Here is a 20,821-nt window from a genome sequence, read left to right as displayed (position 1 = left end):
GTACAGAGAATAGTCAGAGACAAGCCGAGGTCGAGGGAACGAGAAGACAGGTAAGCGAGAGACAAGCCGAGTCAGAGGGATAACAGAGATAAGCAGAATAGTACAACAAGCCGGGTCAGAACCAAAGAGAATACTAGAATACAAGAGCACTGAGTGACTAGACAAGCTAGAACCACGACAGGGCAATGAGCTAAAGGAAGAAGCAAGCTTAAATACCCTGACTCCGGAGAGTAGACACGCCTCCAACGAGTCCTGATTAGATATCGGACAATTGAGTGACAGGTACCTCGGGATAGGCGTCATGACGTCACGTACCGAGCGTCATGTTAGAAAAGGAAGCAGATCCCTCGCGGCCAGCGTTTAAGTGACTGGATGGACCGCGAGGAACGGAGGAAACAGGTCGTCTAGATGGATAAACGACTAAATCTCTACCTCTCTCAGAGGTAGAGACCTCAGGTACCCTGACACTAACATCCCTTAGCAATGATACCTACCTGCTATTAGACCCTCCAGGCTTAACGGTGTTCACAAGTTTTCAGACTGTTTTACTGCCCTACTTCCCGGTATAGAGTTACCCAGGCTAGCCATGCTGTCAGAACACACACCACATTAAGTTACAACATACTCACATGAGACCCACCATGTTATGCATGCAAATGTTGCAGCTGGTCACCCTGGTGACTTACAACCAGACGTACATACCAATCTTGTTTATTCTCATATAAAAACAAAATGTGCCAATACTAAATGCCATTTATGCAAAATACCTTGTTTTGATAGGCTTGTATTATGCTGTTGTGGCAACGTCAGCTTGTATATCATCTCGTGCACAATAAAAATAAAGAATTAAAAAAAAAAAAAACTTTGAATTTTAGCAAATTAAATCTAAATGGCAAAACCGAGTCTCAAAAAGTCCTTATGATGAGTATAGCGGTGCTGGAGAATTTTTCCATATACGCAATATTTGTTATTTTTTATAAATTTTTCCTTGCGTGAAGTTCGATGAATAACTCTTTCGCTGTTGATATGTGAATCGAAGAGTTCGACAACAAAGCAGCTTACAGTACTGTTTGTTTAGACTGCAATTACTTTTTAGCTTCACAATTACACTATTTTACCTTCACAATATACAAACAGGACCAACACCTCCATACGCTTCAAAGACTCAGAACATTTGATGTCTACGAGTGAATCACACAGTTCCGCGGCAATACATCTTATATTAATGTGAAAATAATTTAAAATCCAAAAAGTGGCTTTAGAAATTAAATAAATACCAGACAAACACTGGGATAATTGTGTGTGTATGAATGAAACCTGGAGGAGATCTACATTGATATGATTCACAGATATGTGTCTTTAACCCCTTAAGGACCAAACTTCTGGAATAAAAGGGAATCATGACATGTCACACATGTCATGTGTCCTTAAGGGGTTAAAAAGGACACTTCACCATAGTGATAGCAGGTACCATAACCACCTGCTATGGTGGTTTTAGTGATTGGAGTCCCCACTGTACTGGGCAGTAGTAGTCCTTGTAGTCTAGAGGAATTTCATATTGCTATAACAATCCATACAAATGTGAATGTATGATGTAATACCTGCTTTATCAGGTCAACAAAGCAACAAAAGTATCAAAACCTTTGCAAACAGTTTAACAAAACAGCACAGTGTAGTGACTATGGTGCCTAGAATGTCCCTTTAAGCTACAGGGACCGTTGGTGCAAATACTTTAGTCTTGATCGATATTTTTAAACTACACTAACCCCTTAAGGACCAAACTTCTGGAATAAAAGGGAATCATGACATGTCACACATGTCATGTGTCCTTAAGGGGCTAAAGGCAGTCAGTAGCACACAAGTTCACCTAAAATGAACATACAAAACAACAAAACTTTACAACAAAAAATGTGTCGCTCTTTGGCCGACTTGATAGATAGTCTAAGAAGAAATATTTTGACAATATCTGGACTGACCGTGGATTCACTTTTACACAAAAATACAAGTCAGAGCATTTAAGTTTTAGAAAGCCATGCTAAATTTAAAGTAAACTTTATTGACAAAAATGTGTTAGGCCATTTTGTTATGTATTCAATAAAATCATTATACAGTGAAAGGTTATACATTGACAAGTGAAATACAAAATTAAAGTTATAATACAAATTCTGGCCTAAATTTCTTCAGCACAGCTATTTCAGCCAACAGTTTATAATTCAATCAGATATAACTTCTATATGCATGTCTTTCTTTTAAAAGCAAGTGAGCACAGAGATTTTTCTGCCCAAATTACCACAACCACCACCTGGGAATGCAAAGGATTGTACTAGACCTGTGTGTTAGTATTTACTTTTTTATTTCGTTTTTTTTTTTTAATGTTTTATTTAAGTTTTGAGAACATACACTAAAGCGAGACAACAAACAACCAAGAGAAGTGAACACAACTCAGCTGTAGGTACAACCTTGAATAATGTGTTGGCCAGGTGGCAACATTAATTCCACATAACAAAGTATAATGAACACATACTTTCAAATAATCAAAAACCTGTCTGACAAGAGTCATTGATCTCTGCCTTCTGGGAGAACACAGTGCTTGCCAGATGTTACATTAGGTACCTGGGACTAGGCCAAGACAGGTCTGCGAATCTACAGAGAACTAGACACGGTTCAGATGAATTTTAGACATTTTAAAAACAAACAAACAATCTATGAAAACGACTGAGTGAGTCACCAACCTTTTAAATATAAATTGTTACAGCAACAACCCACGCTGACCAGTATCCATCATTACGCCACTTATTTTCATTAATAATTATAAACAGAGATTTGCTGAAATTAATATAGTAGAGCAATACAAGTGTTGGACAATGACATTCATATCAAATAACTATAATCCAAATATTGTCACCGCGTTGTTTAGTTGTCTCCTGTAACTATGTCACACACATCAAATCCATCAAATTCAATAGTCTATAATATTTGTTTTTACTTTGCAAGATATTCTTAATTGTTATATGTTAAGAGAACTAAAAATGGCAAGGACTTAAATTCAGACCTGCCTTTGACTTATCTTGTCTGAGTTATACAACCACTTCTCCATCTACCGAAGCCAAGTCGGACTCTACACAGACTCTATAACCCAAGGTCATCTCCAGTGCGTTACTCTCAATTCCCACTTACAACAAGGAAGTGGGTCGGCCTGCATCTTCATTCAGAGCTCAACAACTGTGTAACAGAAAAGATCAGATGTTCCACAAGTCAGCAATCTCTGAGAAGGTCTTTTTCTCCAACCAAACCAAAAACACCTGTCAAATGTGCCACCTTGTAGCGATATTAAATTGTTGGTGAGTTCCAGATGTACTTGAAAAGAAAAGAAACCTCTAAAACCTTTCCTCAAACATAATAAATTACCGTATTTAAAGGGACAATAAAGTAACCTAGCCCACTTTGTCTCAATTAAGTGGTCTGGGTGCAGCGTCCTTGTTCTTTAAACCCTGCAACGTAGAAATTACATTGCTGGGTTAAATCCACGTCTATTGGCGGTCTTCCTGACTGCCCCTAGATGTGCTTTTGCAGCACTTACCGATTAAAATTCATGTGACACAGAAGCCTATAGGAAAGCATTAAATCAGGTCCCCTATAATTGGACCATCGTAAAGGAAGACATGACTCCTTGATGATGTAGCTGGAGGCGGAGAGGTGAGCAGCATCGAGGGAGTCTGTGTGCAGTACTCTGTGATAAAAGGCAAGTAGAACTTTGATTTATTAATTTACACTAAATTAATGGAGATAAGCAGAGCACATCTAAGCAATTAAATAATGCAATTAAATAATGCACTATATATATATATATTTATATATATATATTATAAATTCAAGTCATAAGTAATTATATCAAGATAGCTGTACATGGGTTCATTTGATATACTGTGGTCAAGCCTAATTAATATAAGCAGGGATGGCCAAAAATAAAACCCCATCTTTTATGGAACTGCAACTGGGAGTTCTTGTTGTCGACCACTTTTGGCCACCTTGGTGCAAAGTTTTTTTTTTTTTCTGTAGCAAAAGTAAGTGTAAATTTAAAATATTCAGCAAGTTTTCTGAGGCATGTGATCGCTTTATTGTAGCCTCATGAAAAGTCAATGTTTTGACCCAGAAAGAAGGTCTTTATTGGCCATGCTTGACGTTTCCAACCTTATTTCTGGGTCAAAATGTTGCCTTTTTATTGGATAACAGTAAGGGGATCACAAAGTCACTATGACAATGTGTGCTGCGTAATTTCAATGTGCTTGTATTTTCTAAAAGAAGAAATTAAATTTTAGAACTTCTTCAATGACTTACAAACACTAAAAAAAAAAAAAAAAAAGCCAGTTACCCAAATATGTAGGAATCTAGGTACAGTGGACCTTATTTACAGTATCAGTTCCCTAATTTATGCCTCAATTTAATAAGCTTTCCAAATGATTCAACACTGTTAGATATACTTTCCGAATGATTTATCTACTAAAATTTCCACAGACTTTACTGGTGACTTCTGAGATAAATTGTTTGGAGGCCAAATGTGCAACAGTTGACTGTGAAAGGGTTCCAGACTTTCAAAGCAAGGGAGCCTCACAGCTAGACTTGTGTGCATTTGGAAAATGGAAACCAAGTTATATTGTTACTGAAGCTATAGTTAAAGGTTAGCTCTTTTTACAATATGTCTATGACAGGCATAGGCTACCTTTGGCACTGCAGATGTTTTGGACTACACCTCCCACACCTCAGCATTATGGGTGTAAGAGCATTATGGGGGATGTAGTCCACAACATCTGGAGTGCCGAAGGTTGCTTACCCCTGGGCTATGATATGTACAAAAAGACCTCTGAAAGACAAACCGTCTCCTCTGGGTTAACTGTATAATCCAATTATGAATTATGAAATTTTATAAAAAAAAACAAAAACAAAATGTAAATATATTATCGTTGGCCAGTCTGACATTTGCCATAATGTACTGATTTATTATAGAATTAAATGTGGCCTTCATTCAACAGCTGGTAAATATTGTGCGCTGTATCAGCTATGCTTCTAAGTTACTTGGGAAACTTTTTGTATATTAAAGAAAAACAGTAATACATTTTTTTTTTTTTGAAACAAACAAAAACTAAAATGTGCTGAACAAAATTAAACATAAAACAATTTTAATTTTTTTTTAAAAATGTTATATTATGGTGCAAAGAATATATTTAATGGCAATACTATTACATCTTACAGAATTTGTGAACATTCTAGATATGAAGATATAGCATCACATTTTAGAATGTAAAAGCAGCAAGTACTGCTTGATATCTGTCACAACCAATCAGATTCAGGTGATCACCAACGGTAGTCAGATAAAAGATGGTCTGTGGCTGCACTGAGTCTTACTGTCTGAGTACTTTCCATACCACTGAGCAAATTCCCCTGATAATTAATGGCTGTTTCACTTCCTTAATAAATGAAAGATACAGAAAAATATGGCAAACTAAATCTTAGTATTCCAACTAGGATCTATACAAACGTCATGGGCAAAGCCCTTTCTCAATGCATCTTGTTCTTTAAGGACTTTAAGGACAAGATGCATTGAGAAAGGGCTTTGCCCGAAACGTTTGTTTGGATGCTTGTTCTTCAATGAAAGCTGTATCACTTGTTGCACACACTTGTGGTTGTATTTCCCTCCATTTTTCTAAATTTTGTTTGCATATATCACTGTAGATGGGATAGCAGAACCTGTACTTTGTTACTTAACTGCCTATTTGGAGTACTGTGATAACTCCATCCTCTATCCTTTTTCAAGTATTCCAGTTAGCAAGCATTGCTTAAGCCACTCTGTGTTTCTTGCAAAGTGTTCTGCCCACTTTTGGGGATAAAGCACATGTTTACACCCAGTATGTCACTATTAAACTAACAAGTAAAATGTCTTGTCTAGTCCAACCACGTTCCTTCTACAAACAGAACCCGGCCAGGAGAACCCACATCAAAGAATTTATATGGGAGTCTCCAGAAAGATTTTCTGGAAGTCCCTCCAGGGTAGTATTTTAAATGTTCCACTCGAGATTAACCCGAGGGTTAAAATGTCTTGTATACGAGTTTTATGTTGTCTTCAGTGATGTACGAGGGTTATTACCTAAACTGATTATTATAGGGTATTGACAAAGAACTGCAGTTTTTAGGCAAAATCAGTCTGGAATATTTCTAATACACACAGGAGTTGAATTATTATTGAGACTACTTTTTACAAAGCATCAACATCGTTCTGAGGGATGTACAATGAGTATATTAATAAAGGTTCTGGGCTATAGGCAGTACAATAAACATAGCAAGACTAACCTCGAGAAATGGAAAGGAGAATGCTGTCTGTAAGACTAAATTTTTTTTAACAAGTTACAGTATACTTTTATATAAAGTGCAGATCAAGACGGTCATTCAACTTACGTACTAGAGGGGATTGTGACCATTGAGGCAAAATATAGCTGTGATTCTTTAAAATCTGCAGGATGGCAAAGACCACAAACTGCCAATGGAATTATGTAGTAAGGTGTAAATTACACAAAAGTGTCAAACCTACAATTCTGTTGTCAGCTCTTCAACAGTCAGAAGTACCCATCGCGGTGTTTAGGATGTCAGATATCCAGAATAGCTTTGTAGTTATACTTTCTTATTGAGTTCATCTAAGCTGTGTCATTTTTTCATTGATTTACAATTTAGCACAAATAGAATCTGAGCTAGGCTGGCTTAACCAACAAAGTCTAAGAGAGTTGTAGCTAAATTCTTTTTACTGAATACCTTAGTGTTAATTAAAGACTTCACAAGGGACAACACATTAGTGGAAATGGCTCATCACAGCACCTTCAGACTACCAATTAGCCAGTTCCAGCTCTAAAATCACCATGAAAGAGTAGACATTTTAGTTTGAGTGACCTGTTGAAAAACAGTGCTAACAATTACAAATCGTATTTTCTGCAGACACAGACAGATATAAGAATATATTCTTAACCTTAGAGAGAAAGACATTGTGAATAGGGGAAGTAGTAAAATCCTAAACAAACCGAGGTCAGAGACACCAGCTCAGAGTAGCCAATGCTCAAGCTGCCAACAGTGGACATAATGGTCAGATATCAAGCCAGATCTAGAACACAGGAGAAAGAGTAATAACGTACAAGCCAACAACACACAGAACTCTACGAAAAAATGTCTGAATCGCAATTAGACACTGAGGAAAGGGAATGCTGGCCTTTCCTGCGTGTGTCTAGTTGATGCAGTAAAATATAAAAGACTAAGGAAAGTGACTTATGGGACTAGCTGTGTCATTAATAGGTACAAAGCACTTTAATTACCATCCCTTACATTTGTGATATGTAGTATGTCATTGTAGTTAAATACTCCAAGAATTCTAAATTGATGCCCCAATAGTTAGACATCAGAACTAGCGATCCCTGTGTGTCCATAATGTGACCTCGTTATGACACATTTGTTACTTTAAAAGAACCTGTTGGAAGTATGACAAATATTATTTATTTTTTATTCCCACTTGAGGAGAGATCTGTGGTGGACTATGATTAATTTCTAAATCAGTTTTAATATTTTTCAAAATACATTGACTAAAATTAGAAATGTGCTACATAGCAACACATTTTTTTTTGTATTTTAGAAAAAATTTGCTTAATATTAACAATTAAAAATATATAGTAAAATGTGTCAGGGCTCGAGGAGAACATGCATTTGAATCTGTAGAAGTGAAACCTTTTAAAGCTTCTCAGTAGCAACAAGAAAGAGACTCCTATTTATAACCAGGAAGCAGCAACGCTGGAACTTGTCCAAAGTTCCAGAGCTGTGGTTTAGGACAGTAAGTATGAAACCACACAGAGGCTTAACACTATTCACTATAACGAGACAGAATCGCTCGGTATGAGGACAAAGTTGCTAAAATGGGCAGCATGGCAGATGGCTATAAACACTGACAGCTACAGAAAATGAAACATAGTTACTCAATCAAGTGGGGATTAATATTAAATAGTTGTTGATCACTTCTCACAATATTAAAACTAGTCACAATAAATACTGTGTGACAGCAGTGTAAGGTAGCAAAAATTTGGAGCAGAGGTGGCCAGCACGGTTTTCTGATTGTCAAAATTCTTCTGATCCTTAGTCAAAAGTGTAAATAGGTGAGAAACGCTGATTTGTTAAAACCAGTAAAAAATGTGTGGTGACACAGAAACAGGGATATAAACAGACACGACATTTTCAATCCTTTGCCAATATGTCACACATACACTGTAACACTAAAACACACTACACTTTACTTTGTTTATTTGATACTGCTTACTGCGTGTTCCCAAAATGGCAGAAGAAGAATTTTGGAAAGGTATACAGTGAGGGAAGAAAGTATTTGATCCCTTGCTGATTTTGAACGTTTGCCCACTGACAAAGAAATGATCAGTCTATAATTTTAATGGTAGGTGTATCTTAATAGTGAGAGACAGAATAACAAAAAAAATCCAGAAAAACGCATGTCAAAAAAGGTATAAATTAATTTGTATTTCAATGAGTGAAATAAGTATTTGACCCCTTTGACTTAGTACTTGCTGGCAAAACCCTTGTTGGCAATCACAGAGATCAGACGTTTCTTGTAGTTGGAGGGATTTTGTTCTCCTCTTTGCAGATCCTCTCCAAGTCATTAAGGTTTCGAGGCTGAAGTTTGGCAACTTGAACCTTCAGCTCCCTCCACAGATTTTCTGTGGCTTTAAGGTCTGGAGACTGGCTAGGCCACTCCAGGACCTTAATGTGCTTCTTTTCGAGCCACTACCTTTAGGAGAGTGCTCCTAATCTCAGTTTGTTACCTGTATAAAAGACACCTGGGAGACAGAAATCTTGCTGATTGATAGGGGATCAAATACTTATTTCCCTCATTGACATGCAAATCAATGTATAACTTTTTGACAAGCATTTTTCTGGATTTTATTGTGCTATTCTGTCTCTCACTGTTAAAATAAACCTAAATTAAAATTATAGACTTATGGTGGAAAAAATTGTCAATTTATAAAAAAAAATTATAGACTTATCATTTCTTTGTCAGTGGACAAACGTTCGAAATCAGCAGGAGATCAAATATTTTTTTCCCTCAGTGTAAAAAAAAAGGAGAATTAAAGAAGAGACAAGAGTAACTTTCAGCAGATACATTTGCTGGGGTTTTCACAAACACAATAGATTCATATTGTATTTAAATAATTTAGAAGCTATCAATCACATTTTCTCGATGACAGATATACATAAACTTTTAGATTCGCTGTTTCCTTCTTGGTCGAGAAGGGAAAACCAAGAGACCCAATAACACGTGGTTAAAGTAGACGTTGCCAAATGTACACAACATGGCTCTATGGAACTATATCAGATCTAAGATTGGTGTCTTAGCCATGAGGGCCTCTTGTCTTCATTAAAAATCATCTTTCATTTTAGAATTATTTTCAGCTGAATGATGATGTAATTAAATAAAATCAAATAAGGCAGTTCAAACAAACAATAAACCACATGTTTCTGTTTTAAGCTACATGATACATATAGGATGCTTAAATTGCATCCATCCCTATAACCTTTAAATACGCATCCTCTGTTAGATTACTAGGAAGGTTTCAGGTGGAATCCGAAGCACATAGAAGAAATATCCGGAGAACAAATAAAGTCTTCCGTTCTAAGTAGGTAGCTGCTGCTGTTCAATTCAACTCCCTTCATCTTAAGCCAGTTTAATGGGGCAGAATTAAAAAATCAAATTCCAGAAGGAAAGATTCTGCTTTAAATCCCAAAAAATATATAAAACATTTTCTTAAAAAATAAATGAAGTGTTAGACTTTTCCAAGCATAAACGTCAATGTCATGTTTTGGCAAAGGTCCACAATTAATATGTGGTATCATAATTGCTCTATCCTGAGCTATAAATCAAAATGATAACATTTGAGTTCGTAACAACTTATTTTTGTGTGATTTATTTTAACACTAACCTAAAAATTTTAAAAAAGAGAGAGGAAAAAAAAACAAACAAAAAACCCTGTAATTTACTGTAAATCCTAACCTTAAGCTTTTAATTGTATGTTCATTAATGCTCAAGCCCTCAACCATATTCCCCAAACAACGTATGCTCATTAGGTTGAGGGTAGTATTTTATCGCGACATTGTGCTAGAGGTGTTGCTAGCAAATGTATAGATTAGGAGAAAAACCTACTTAAAATATATTTTTATCCCAGCTGTCAGTCAATGCATTGTGCAGTGGTTGCTATGGAAACTCCCTAGCCAGAACATACTAACAATAATACTTAATACTTAGATTTGGCTTCTGAACACCAGCCCAATGATGGTAAATCTTTGGATCAACAGCAAAAAACAAATGTGAGGAAGGCTGAACTTGATGGACGCAAGTCTCTTTTCAGCTATGTAACTATATAAATGCTTTTAAGCACTTGTGGCCAGTCCTACAGAAACCAAGTAACCAATCTGTGTCTACATTCTCTTGTCCCTCCCTTCCTGAGTCCAGTTTTCCTTACCTGTCTGGTTTCCTCTTGTTCAACTAAAGTGCTTGATGTGTTCATATCAACCCGTGACTGTAATAGGTTAACTGGTGAGGTAATGCCCATCATGTTCAAATTTATTCCAGTCTCCAGGGTTGTATGAGGACATTTAGAGCCAACCCAAAGCTCCTTAGGGTGGGTGGCAGGCAGGAGCAAGGCAGCATGGCCAGTGGGGAGATCAAAGACCTCCATCACCGGCCAGTCCATTCTCCTCCAGTGTGGCTGAGGACGACAGTGGAGATTCTCCTGAAGGCAGGGCTGGCAATTGAATAGAGGGAGGGTAGCTTTCCCTCACCTTTACAATATCAGAGTGTCACCATGGGTTAACAAGACAATGCTTTGTTACATTTCTTGGCACTGGCCAGAAGGAGCTTGCGGTGCGGCAGGATAACTAGGGACCAGGATTCCCCCTCACAGGCCAAAGGTAAGCCTCAGGGAGGGGAGAAGAAACTTTTATACAGCCCCTGTCACTACACTACAGATCTTGTCATCCCAGTACAGCATTTGTAACCTGTCAGGATAACAAGTTGATCCAGCATTTGTATATCATAACTGCCATGCATGCAATGCTAAAGCTTCACAATAAATTATAAATAGACAGATAGGGCACTAATTCCACCTGGATGAAAGAAGAATCACAAACATAGTGACGATTAATTCTAGCCGAGTGATGAATTATGTGCCATTTAGATCTTTTTTGATTTTCCAAACATTGGCTAGAATCACCAAGATTTACCTTATTTCATACACGAAGATAATATTGCTTATGTTAAGAATGTATTGTAAAATTTCCAAGAGAAATGATGTGCCAAAAGTCATAAAGATTAAAAAAAAAAAAAAATCACCATTCAAAATCTATCCACATTCACACCCAGAATTATTAGGTAAATCTGCCTTTCCATCCGTGTCACATTGACTGAAACAGACTTCCATGAACCTCTCAAACTCAGTATTTTTGTGCTTAGAATACGGTTTGTTCATAACATGAGGCTCAGTGCAAGCATTTTTGTGTGATGTGACATTAGCTATGTGTGTGCATTGGGAGGGCATTCTAGATTGTGTATGTGAAATCCAGAATTGACAATAGTTTCTGCATTGCCCATTAATCAGAAAATAATTGGGAAGAGCGTTTACCTTCACCCGAGGACCCAGAAAGATCAATGATAACATATACTCTGCCTTCTGGCTCCAAGTCAATCTGCAAAGAGAAGGAAAAAAAAAACATAGCATCACTGAAAGTAATACAAAATGCTTTATTCTTTTGCCAATTCTGATTCCTGCTCAGGGAAAAAACATGGTTTCCAAAATTATTCTTAAAGGGACCTCACTATGAGGATCCCTATGACAAAAATGTGAATGAAAGCTTAGAAAAAAAAAGTTTGTTGCAAAATATTTTTTTACCAAATTACTTCACATAATATCAAGCCGGTCCTGAATATTATCAACATTATGGAAAGTTATTTCCTTCAATAATTGTATAACAAAATTATTTTATATTCTTTCATTCACATTTTACATAGTTACTTAGGCTGAAAAGAGACACGTGTCCATCAAGTTTAGAATTAAAAATTACATCCCTGAATATTCAGTTGCTGTTTGAACATCTGTACAGATGCTGATAAAATCACTTCTTCAGGCAGAGAATTCCACATCCTTCTTGTTCTTACTGAACAAAAACCTTTCCTTTGCCTTAGACTAAATCTCCTTTCTTCCAGTGTAAATTCATGACCTTGTGTCCAATGTATAGTCCTGTTTCTTAATCGATTTTTATCAGGAATCATAGTGAGGTTCCTTTATGAAGAATTTGGGAAACACAGTTTTTAATCTCACCCCTGATTTGGGTTGTGTGAAAAAGAACCGGTTTGACTTCTTTTTATTAGCATATATTTACAAAGATTTCAAGTGAAACAAAACACGTGGATTTAGCTTTTACAATCGGTACGGAGTTGATCACATGTAGAGGTGAATTATCATCGAGCTGTGGCCGGCTACTTCACTGTGAATACGAGCATCTACACTGGTTACATTCCACCAACTGTGGACCAGTTGTGAGTTGAATCTATTGCTCAAGCTGGAGAGCTGTCTTTTGTTGGGAGCATCATTGAGCATGCTCTATTCAGACTGCTTATACCGGTGTTTGGACCGGACTACTAAACTAGGGGTTCTATACCAGCGTGATATATTCACGCATACTAGGACTTTGGTGCACTGACCCTGAATGGTCCTAGGTGCTCTATCACCTTTATTTTTACACTGTCTGCTGCATTGTATATTCTATACTTAAATATTATACTTTGGTGCCCCTATATATATGGTGCCCCTAAATATATATATATATATATATATATATATATTTATCTAGCCAGAATTTTATTGTATTTTTTTGTTGCAATACTGGTAAGTGGGATTGACAAATATATTAATATGTAAAATATGAATAAAGGAGGTTAAAGCCATAATAATGTGGGAAATATTCTGCCAAAATTGTGAGTTGAAGTTGAGTTACTAATGGCAGAATAAAATAAGAAAAGAAAGAAATATCCGGCACTGAATAAAATTGGTCGCAGCAGCAGTTTAGTTCAAAAATAATGAAAGAGAAGGAGTGCACTGGCCGATGATGTGGGAGGAATTAATTGGATTAACTGTGCCCGCATTGTTCTACAAAGCATATCCAACAAGCACTAGAACCTATAGACCTGGGATACTATTTGGTTCTATTAAAAATTGTGCGCCCACTCAGAAAACACTGTGCAGAAAAACACAGAAAATTCTCCCTCTCTTAACCCCTAAGGCTCAGGGAACTAATCATCTCCAACAAAATGCTAAGAATGTGTCACTAGTTTAATCTTATTATAGGTGTCAGAGCTGTCCGACTATGGCACCACAGCCACTGGCAAGTCACGAGTGGAAGGTTTAGTGACATCCCCCCTTTTTTTCTTAGATTAATAAAATCCAGGAGGTTTAGCCTTAATAATAAATAATCCAGCAGATTAAATGGACACTCCTGTCTCGAGATATTTTATAATAAAGCTAAAGACAGATTCTAGTTTTCTAACTACTTATAGATAAACTGCATTGATTATACACTGCATTGATTTAAAAAAAATTATAAAAATTAGTAGATACACTCCCAGCGAAAAAATGCATTTTTTTGAGTTTTTCACTTTTTTTTTTTTTACTCCAGCAGAGACTTTCAATGTGTGCCATGAAATACTCCAATCACAGGCTGTCATTGAGAAGCCTCTAAGCCGGAGCCATGAAACCGCACTAACACTATCGTGACTTTCCTATGCTTCTGAATAAGTTGTAATACAGCTCATTGAGATAGCGGAAAGGCTGTCAGTCTAGCACAGCGCACCGGCCGCTTCCTTTTTATCTGTAGAACTAATGGAAGCAGAAGAAATCCTCCCGGTCGATGAGTGACAGCCAGGGAGGTGTTTCTGCTCCCAGTTATAAAAGTGCAGATTTCTATTGAAATCAGCACTTTTATAAACAGTCATGAGAATCCAGACACACAAAGTACTTCAGCAAGCTGAACTGCTCTGTGTGTGTGGAGCGTTCCTTTAATATCAGAGATTTCTTATGTTGATATTGCGAATGCTTGCAATTGATGATGTTCTATTGGAGAGCTAACCAACTAACAAGCCCAGATATACCGGAAGAACAGCAATGCCAAAGTTACATATTGTAAAATCCAAAGAAAAAAAGGTTTCTTGCACACTATTCCAAATCCCTATGCATATTTACATAAATTGAGGTTATTTAGTTACTCCAATGGCTATTAGATGTAAGCCCACCTGCCACGTCAAGGCAAACCACTTAGGTGGGTCCTACACTAAGCAGTCACCTTGCTTCCTTCAGCATCAGGCAAAGAAATATCTAATGAGACAGACAGCGATATTTTTATAAACCCCATACATACTTATTAACCCTTAATAGGGAACACTGGGGATGGGCGGCAACATTGTAACATATGGCCCTGCCTAGGCTGTAGCTCAACCGTCTGCTTGCTGTATATATTGTACGTCATGTCGGCTCTGTCCAGATTACACCTTGATCTGTCACCTAAATTACTTTAGCTAAATAAAGCAGTTTTAGTGTATAGATCATTCCCCTGCAATTTCACTGCTCAATTCACTGTCATTTAGGAGTTAAATCACTTTGTTTCTGTTTATGTAGCCCTAGCCACACCTCCCCTGGCTATGATTGACAGAGCCTGCATGAAAAAAAAAATTGGTTTCACTTTCAAACAGATGTAATTTACCTTAAATAATTGTATCTCAATCTCTAAATTGAACTTTAATCGCATACAGGAGGCTCTTGCAGGGTCTAGCAAGCTATTAACACAGCAGGAGATAAGAAAATCTTAATTAAACAGAACTTGCAATAAAGAAAGCCTAAATAGAGCTCTCTTTACAGGAAGTGTTTATGGAAGGCTGTGCAAGTCACATGCAGGGAGGTGTGACTAGGGTTCATAAACAAAGGGATTTAACTCCTAAATGGCAGAGGATTGAGCAGTGAGGCTGCAGGGGCATGTTCTATACACCAAAACTGCGTCATTAAGCTAAAGTTGTTCAGGTGACTATAGTGTCCCTTTAACCACTGGTCATTGATCGATGTATAGCGTAGGCTATTCACATACATTTACATACGCTGGCCTGCCAGCAGGTAAGAGGTGTTGTTAGGTTACATGAACGATACTTGATACAGTGACAACTGTAATCTGTGGTAGATTCAGTGCAGTGAATGAATGATAGGAAAGTCAGTAAAACCCAGTTCTGAAAGCTGGCATGTACATTACAGAGTGAGTCAAACTGACAGATCTTTAGAAATAGTTCCTGGATGATATCACACAGCGAATTCACGCCTATTAATCACAGCCTCCCTTACTTCTGTTGCTATGGCGATGGAAACATAATACAATATTTGGAAGGTTGGCATCTCAGCTTTATCAGAAATTATTTTTAAAAAGAGACTGAATGTAAACTGGAGCAGCTTGTAGCCTATAGTCACTGATATCTCGAGAACAAAACCCTCATTACCTTTTAATGTCTGTCATATATTTCTGTTTGCTTGCAGCTCATTCTATTATACAAGACTACAGAATTTATTTGAGCATTATAAACAACAGTTTTGCTCACCAAGATGTTTAGTTTTAATAGAAAAACTTGCATTATTTTTAAATGTATGCAATTAACTAGTTACATCTATGCTGCACAAATGTATAAGAGTCCACTAAAATGTATGTTACTAATAAAGCTGAGATGCCAACCTTCAAAATATCAGTAATTATGTCACAGGCAGAGGGGAGGATTTTGTGTGGGAGTGTCTGAGTGTATTGTATGTGTTGATTGGTTGTTCTTCAAAACCATGTGGGCAGTACCATGTTTGTAGAATGTGAATAAAAGAGGCTGTATGCGCCAGTACAGTCAGTTCTACTTCACCCTCAGTTTGAAGTGCTGTCTCTTATTGGGGGAATCTGCTACAAGGGATTGCTATGCTCTGCATACTCTCTTGCTATATTCACTGCTAAGCTCTTTTAAGAGCTTGTTCCTGTTTTGCTCTCTGAAGGAGTCTACGGTGGTTATGGTGTCTGCTGCAGTGCTTGGAGTCCTCAAGAAGCGCTAGGAGCATCCTTCAACGGAGGTACCCAGTCGGGGTGCCAGGTGATCCGTTACAGACCTCTCATAGGTCTCGCTTTAATCTTCCATCTACCTCTTTCCCTACTCGTGTGCATGTAACCAGATTTCGAGATGCCCAGAATATCAAAAATATGGTTATAAATAAAGGGACATTGCAATTGTCAGCGGTGTTTTCCACATGATACAGTATAGTAATATGTCACTTTTTCCCAGATAACCACTTTGTTCTCCAATTAGGCAGGAAGAACATGGCTGATGCACCTATTAAAATGGAGCCATACTTACAGCACCACTTACCAGACAAATAATGCCAGTCACAAGGTTAAAACATATAACAAACCAGTATTGTCTGCTTTCAGACACTAGGCTTCAATTGAAAATAAATTCTGATTGGAGCTGCAGATGCAGTGAAGCACTGTGGTGGCTGCTTCCTTTAAAGCAAAGCGGTTTGTCTTGTGGTAATTAAAGCAACACTATAGTCACCAGAACAACTACAGCTTAATGTAGTTGTTCTGGTGAGTATGATAGCTCCCTTCAGGCATTTTCATGTAAACACTGCCTTATCAGAGAAAAGGCAGTGTTTACATTGCCCCTAGGGAAACCTCCAAGTGGCCACTCCTCAGATGGCCACTGTAGGGGCTTCCTGGCACAGTTCTGCATGGGTACGCTAAATCTTCCTCATAGAGATGCATTGATGCAGGGAGGTGTGCCTACGGCTCCATAAACAAACTGATTTAACTCCTAAATGGCAGAGAATTGAGCAGTGTGACAGGGGCATGATCTATACACCAAAACTGCTTCATTAAACGAAGGTTGTTTTGGTGACTATAGTGTCCCTTTAAAAATTCTTAGAGGGGACATTTCTTTGCTTAGACCAAGTTCCAGTAAGAAACCATTTTCATACACATTGCAAAAGAGGCAAAGCTCATCACCAGAAATTGAAATGTTTACATTTGCTAGACTGCAAAAACAGAGTATTTGCAGCAAAACCCTCTGCATTAAAATGTGGTGGTTCTGGCAATTAGAGTGTCCCTTTAAGGGAATCTCTGATCCTTCCAGATTTACTGAACTGTAAAGAAAGATACATTCTGGATGTAAAAAAATGTTATGTTGTTTATTGCGCAGTATTCGTGTCTTGCCTTGTTGTGTGACATAATGGGTTATTTTTAATTTCAAATCGTGTTTGTGAAAGTAAAACGATCTGCATGAGAGCATTTAAATGTGATAATAGTATAGCAGAATCATAAGAGGTTTATATTCTGTTCCCTCTCATGCCAGTAATAATGATTTAACTACACAAATAGAAACTGCAGTACAGTGTAATGTTTTACTTTAAAATATCGAAAGTTGTCTTATTAATATATATATATAATTATAATTTTTTTTTACATATTTTTGTTGTATAATAGTCCCTATTTTGTCAAAAAGGACATGGTGTCATAAAAAGTATATGTCTGAAATGTACACATAATGGCCACTACACTATAGGGTCAGGAACACAAACATGTTTATCCTAGTCTGCTGCTGCTGGCTCAGCCCCTGATCTGCCTTCTTGGCTGACATCATCAGAAGAGGTATTCACATAGGAAAGCACCAAATTGGCTGATACCGTCAAGGAGGCAGATCAGGGGCAGACACAGCATTGGCCAATCATCACCTCCTCATAGAGATGTATTGAATCAATGCATCTCTATGAGGAAAGTTCAGTGTCTCTATGCAGAGGGTGGAGACACTGAATGCCCCATGAAGCACCTCTAGTAGCCATTTGAGGAGTGGCCAGTGGAGGTATCCCTAGAGTGCAATGAAGACATTGCACTTTCTCTGAAGAGACAGTGTTTACTGCAAAAAGCATGAAGGTAATTATTACACTCACCAGAACAAATACAATAAGCTGTAGTTGTTCTGGTAACTATAGTGTCCCTTTAATGGGTGGCCTAGCACTATGACATTAAAGGGATACTATTAGTGCTAGAAATACAAAAGCTTCCTCCCTCGCCCCCCCTCCCCCCCCCTGTCCGTGAATAAAGGGTTAAAAGCCCGTTATTTACTTACCTGCTCACAGGGCCGATGTCCCTCGGCACTGGGTCTTGGCTCCACCCCCTCCGATGTCCTGGGACGCGTTGATGCTAATGTGCATGCACAGCATTTGCTGTGCACATATTAGACCTCCCCATCTGAAAGCATTGAATCAATGCTTTTCTATGGGGAAAAATCCAACGCTGGATGTCCTCATGCAGAGCGTGAGAACGTCCAGTGTCAGATACCGGACCAAACGTCCATTTTGATCCAGGAAGTGCCACCAGTGGATGTCTGGGAGACAGCCACTGGAGGCAGACTTAGTGCTGCTACGTAAACATTGCAGTTTCTCTAATTTTTTTTTTTTTTTTTAAATTCTTTATTTTGTCGTGCACAATTAAGACAATATACATTTACACCAGCAATGCCACAACAGCTTATGCCAGGGTTTCCATATTCGTAAAAGCACAGGTGTATGGCATGGTTAAACAGTGCACTTTTTTGTTTATATTTAGGAAGAGTGAACAGTAGTGAAACAAACTTATGAGAATTTAGTCAGGTTATCTCAAGATGTGTCAAACCAGTAGCATATATAAAAGTTGCTGGGTACATGCTGCCTAGCCTGTTACCGTGTGAGTAAATATGATGGAGTAAAAGACGTACACAGTATGGCTTGACATGGTTACATGAAAATCTGCCTCAGTGTTTAATAGTATAGTAAACTGACTAATCCTGTGACCTGTGGGATTAACATGCTAGCTGAACATAAGGTAACATCGCTGTACATATAATTGTCATGCTGATTCAAAAACTAACAATGTGTATACGTGGTGTAGCTATATGTGCCTGAATAGGTTAATTGTATGTCGGCCCTAGGATTAGTGGTGTCACGAGAAAATACGTTTGAGGTGGCATGTGTGGAAGCAAAATGTCATAGCGAGGTCCCCTTGGGTCCCCCAGGTAGAGGTCTCCTTGTGGATAGGTCGGGTGGAGGAGGGTCCATATCCAGAGGTCGCGATGTGGCACAGTGAGTCGTGTTCGGTCTCCCCGTCCTGGACCCCTTTTCACCATGTGTCTCTGATGGCTCACCCGATGCCTCGTTGGGGTTGTACAGTGCTCTGTTGTGGGTGTCCCTGAATCTCCGTTTGGGACCGGTGAGTGAGCAGGAGTTGGTAGGGAGGTGTGCGGTCATGTTGCCGTTTGTTCACTGTGTTCAGGCCACGCGAGGTAACCCTCCAGTTTCTGTCATGCTGCAGGGTCAATACCTCACTGTCCAGCATTCGGCGTCTGCTGAGGGACGATGTTAGTCCAGGCTGGCGTCTCTCACTTTTACCCCTGTTCGTTAGGGAGGTTACATAGCGTTGTTCAGATGGGATTCCCCCTTTGCCCCAGGACTGTATCAGAGCCGGTGCCATCTTGCCACGAGCCTGGGAGCCAGTATGGGCCAGGGTCGTCCCTTCCGGGATAATGCGGGGAGTCCTGCTGGTCGGTGCTAGTCGTCGTGTAGCCGCTCTCCGCTGACGTGGCCGGCACCCACGGGGTATGTCCCCTACTGCTCTCAGCCTGAGAGGGCTTTTAATGTGTGAGCTAGCGGCGAGGGACTTCGTTGTGCCCTGAGGTGGAGTCCCGGATTTCCCAGCGCCTTGCACCCGGTCCCGGGTGATTGAATTACGGTGGGTCTTCGCCGGTTGTAAATGCAGTGCCAGCTTGGCCCAAAAACGGTCAAAGATATCTGCAATGGGGTCTTTAGCATGGCCACTGGGGCCTGATGGTGCATGATGGTGCTGTCGCGTGTCACTTTTGGTTGGATCAGGCTTTTCCGCCATGTTGGAGGCCCCCGCTCCCATACTGCTTAAGGGGAGCACCAGGACTGTCGCGTTATAGTGAGGGTGGGGTGCCTCTTTTGGCGGGGACCGGGATATCCCCCACCGGTCCACAGGGGGGGGGGGAGCAGTACCTGCTCGTGTAAGGGTTTCAGTGTCGGGCGGGAAGGCGGCCGTCCTTCCCCCTCCCTCGCCTCTCTCAGTAGGCCCAAACCGGTTATTGCGGTTCCCGGACAGATCGGGTTCCGAGTAAGGTGTCTCCGGGTCCATAGGAGCTTCGTTAGTCCAGTGGGCTGTGTTGAGGGTGAGTCGTGTCACTTTACCCCGTTTTACCGGCATAATTGAGTCATTGCTGCAGGAGCTCATGTTGAGTGCGTCTTGTCGCTTCGCTAGCTCGGCTCCGCCCCCAGTTTCTCTAATTTTTAACATTGCAGCACTAAGTGCAATAGGGACACTGCACCCAGATCACTTCAATGAGCTGAAGTGGTCTGGGTGCCTCTAGTGTCCCTTTAAGATAGAAATGGCTTTCTGTAGTTTGTAAAATCTTAGAGGGGAACATTGCTGAAGAGCACAGAAACAATTTTTTAACTGTACCCATAAAATTGCAAGTACATATAAATATCAAGATACATAATGCATTTAAATGAATATGCTTTGACACTTTATTACACCACGCAATATAAATTCATTTTTATTGGCATTTAATAAAGACTACGTGGGCAGAGGCACCATCGTGCCAAAGTGACAGAGCCAACACATTTAAAGC

At 39.0% G+C, this 20,821-nt stretch overlaps 1 protein-coding gene across 1 annotated transcript in view; it reads right to left on the bottom strand.

The window, feature by feature from the left end:
* PRKCE (protein kinase C epsilon) overlaps positions 1–20,821 on the bottom strand; it is a 385,698-nt gene that overhangs the window by 217,294 nt on the left and 147,583 nt on the right. The window contains exon 2 of the mRNA XM_063443914.1: positions 11,709–11,772. Within this exon, the coding sequence (XP_063299984.1) occupies positions 11,709–11,772 (64 nt within the window). The remainder of the gene's footprint in view (positions 1–11,708; positions 11,773–20,821) is intronic.

The sequence above is a fragment of the Pelobates fuscus genome, chromosome 2 (assembly GCF_036172605.1).
Source record: "Pelobates fuscus isolate aPelFus1 chromosome 2, aPelFus1.pri, whole genome shotgun sequence".
Taxonomy (NCBI): domain Eukaryota; kingdom Metazoa; phylum Chordata; class Amphibia; order Anura; family Pelobatidae; genus Pelobates; species Pelobates fuscus.
Note: the sequence above shows the minus strand (reverse complement) of the source record. Positions and strands in the feature narration are given on the sequence as shown.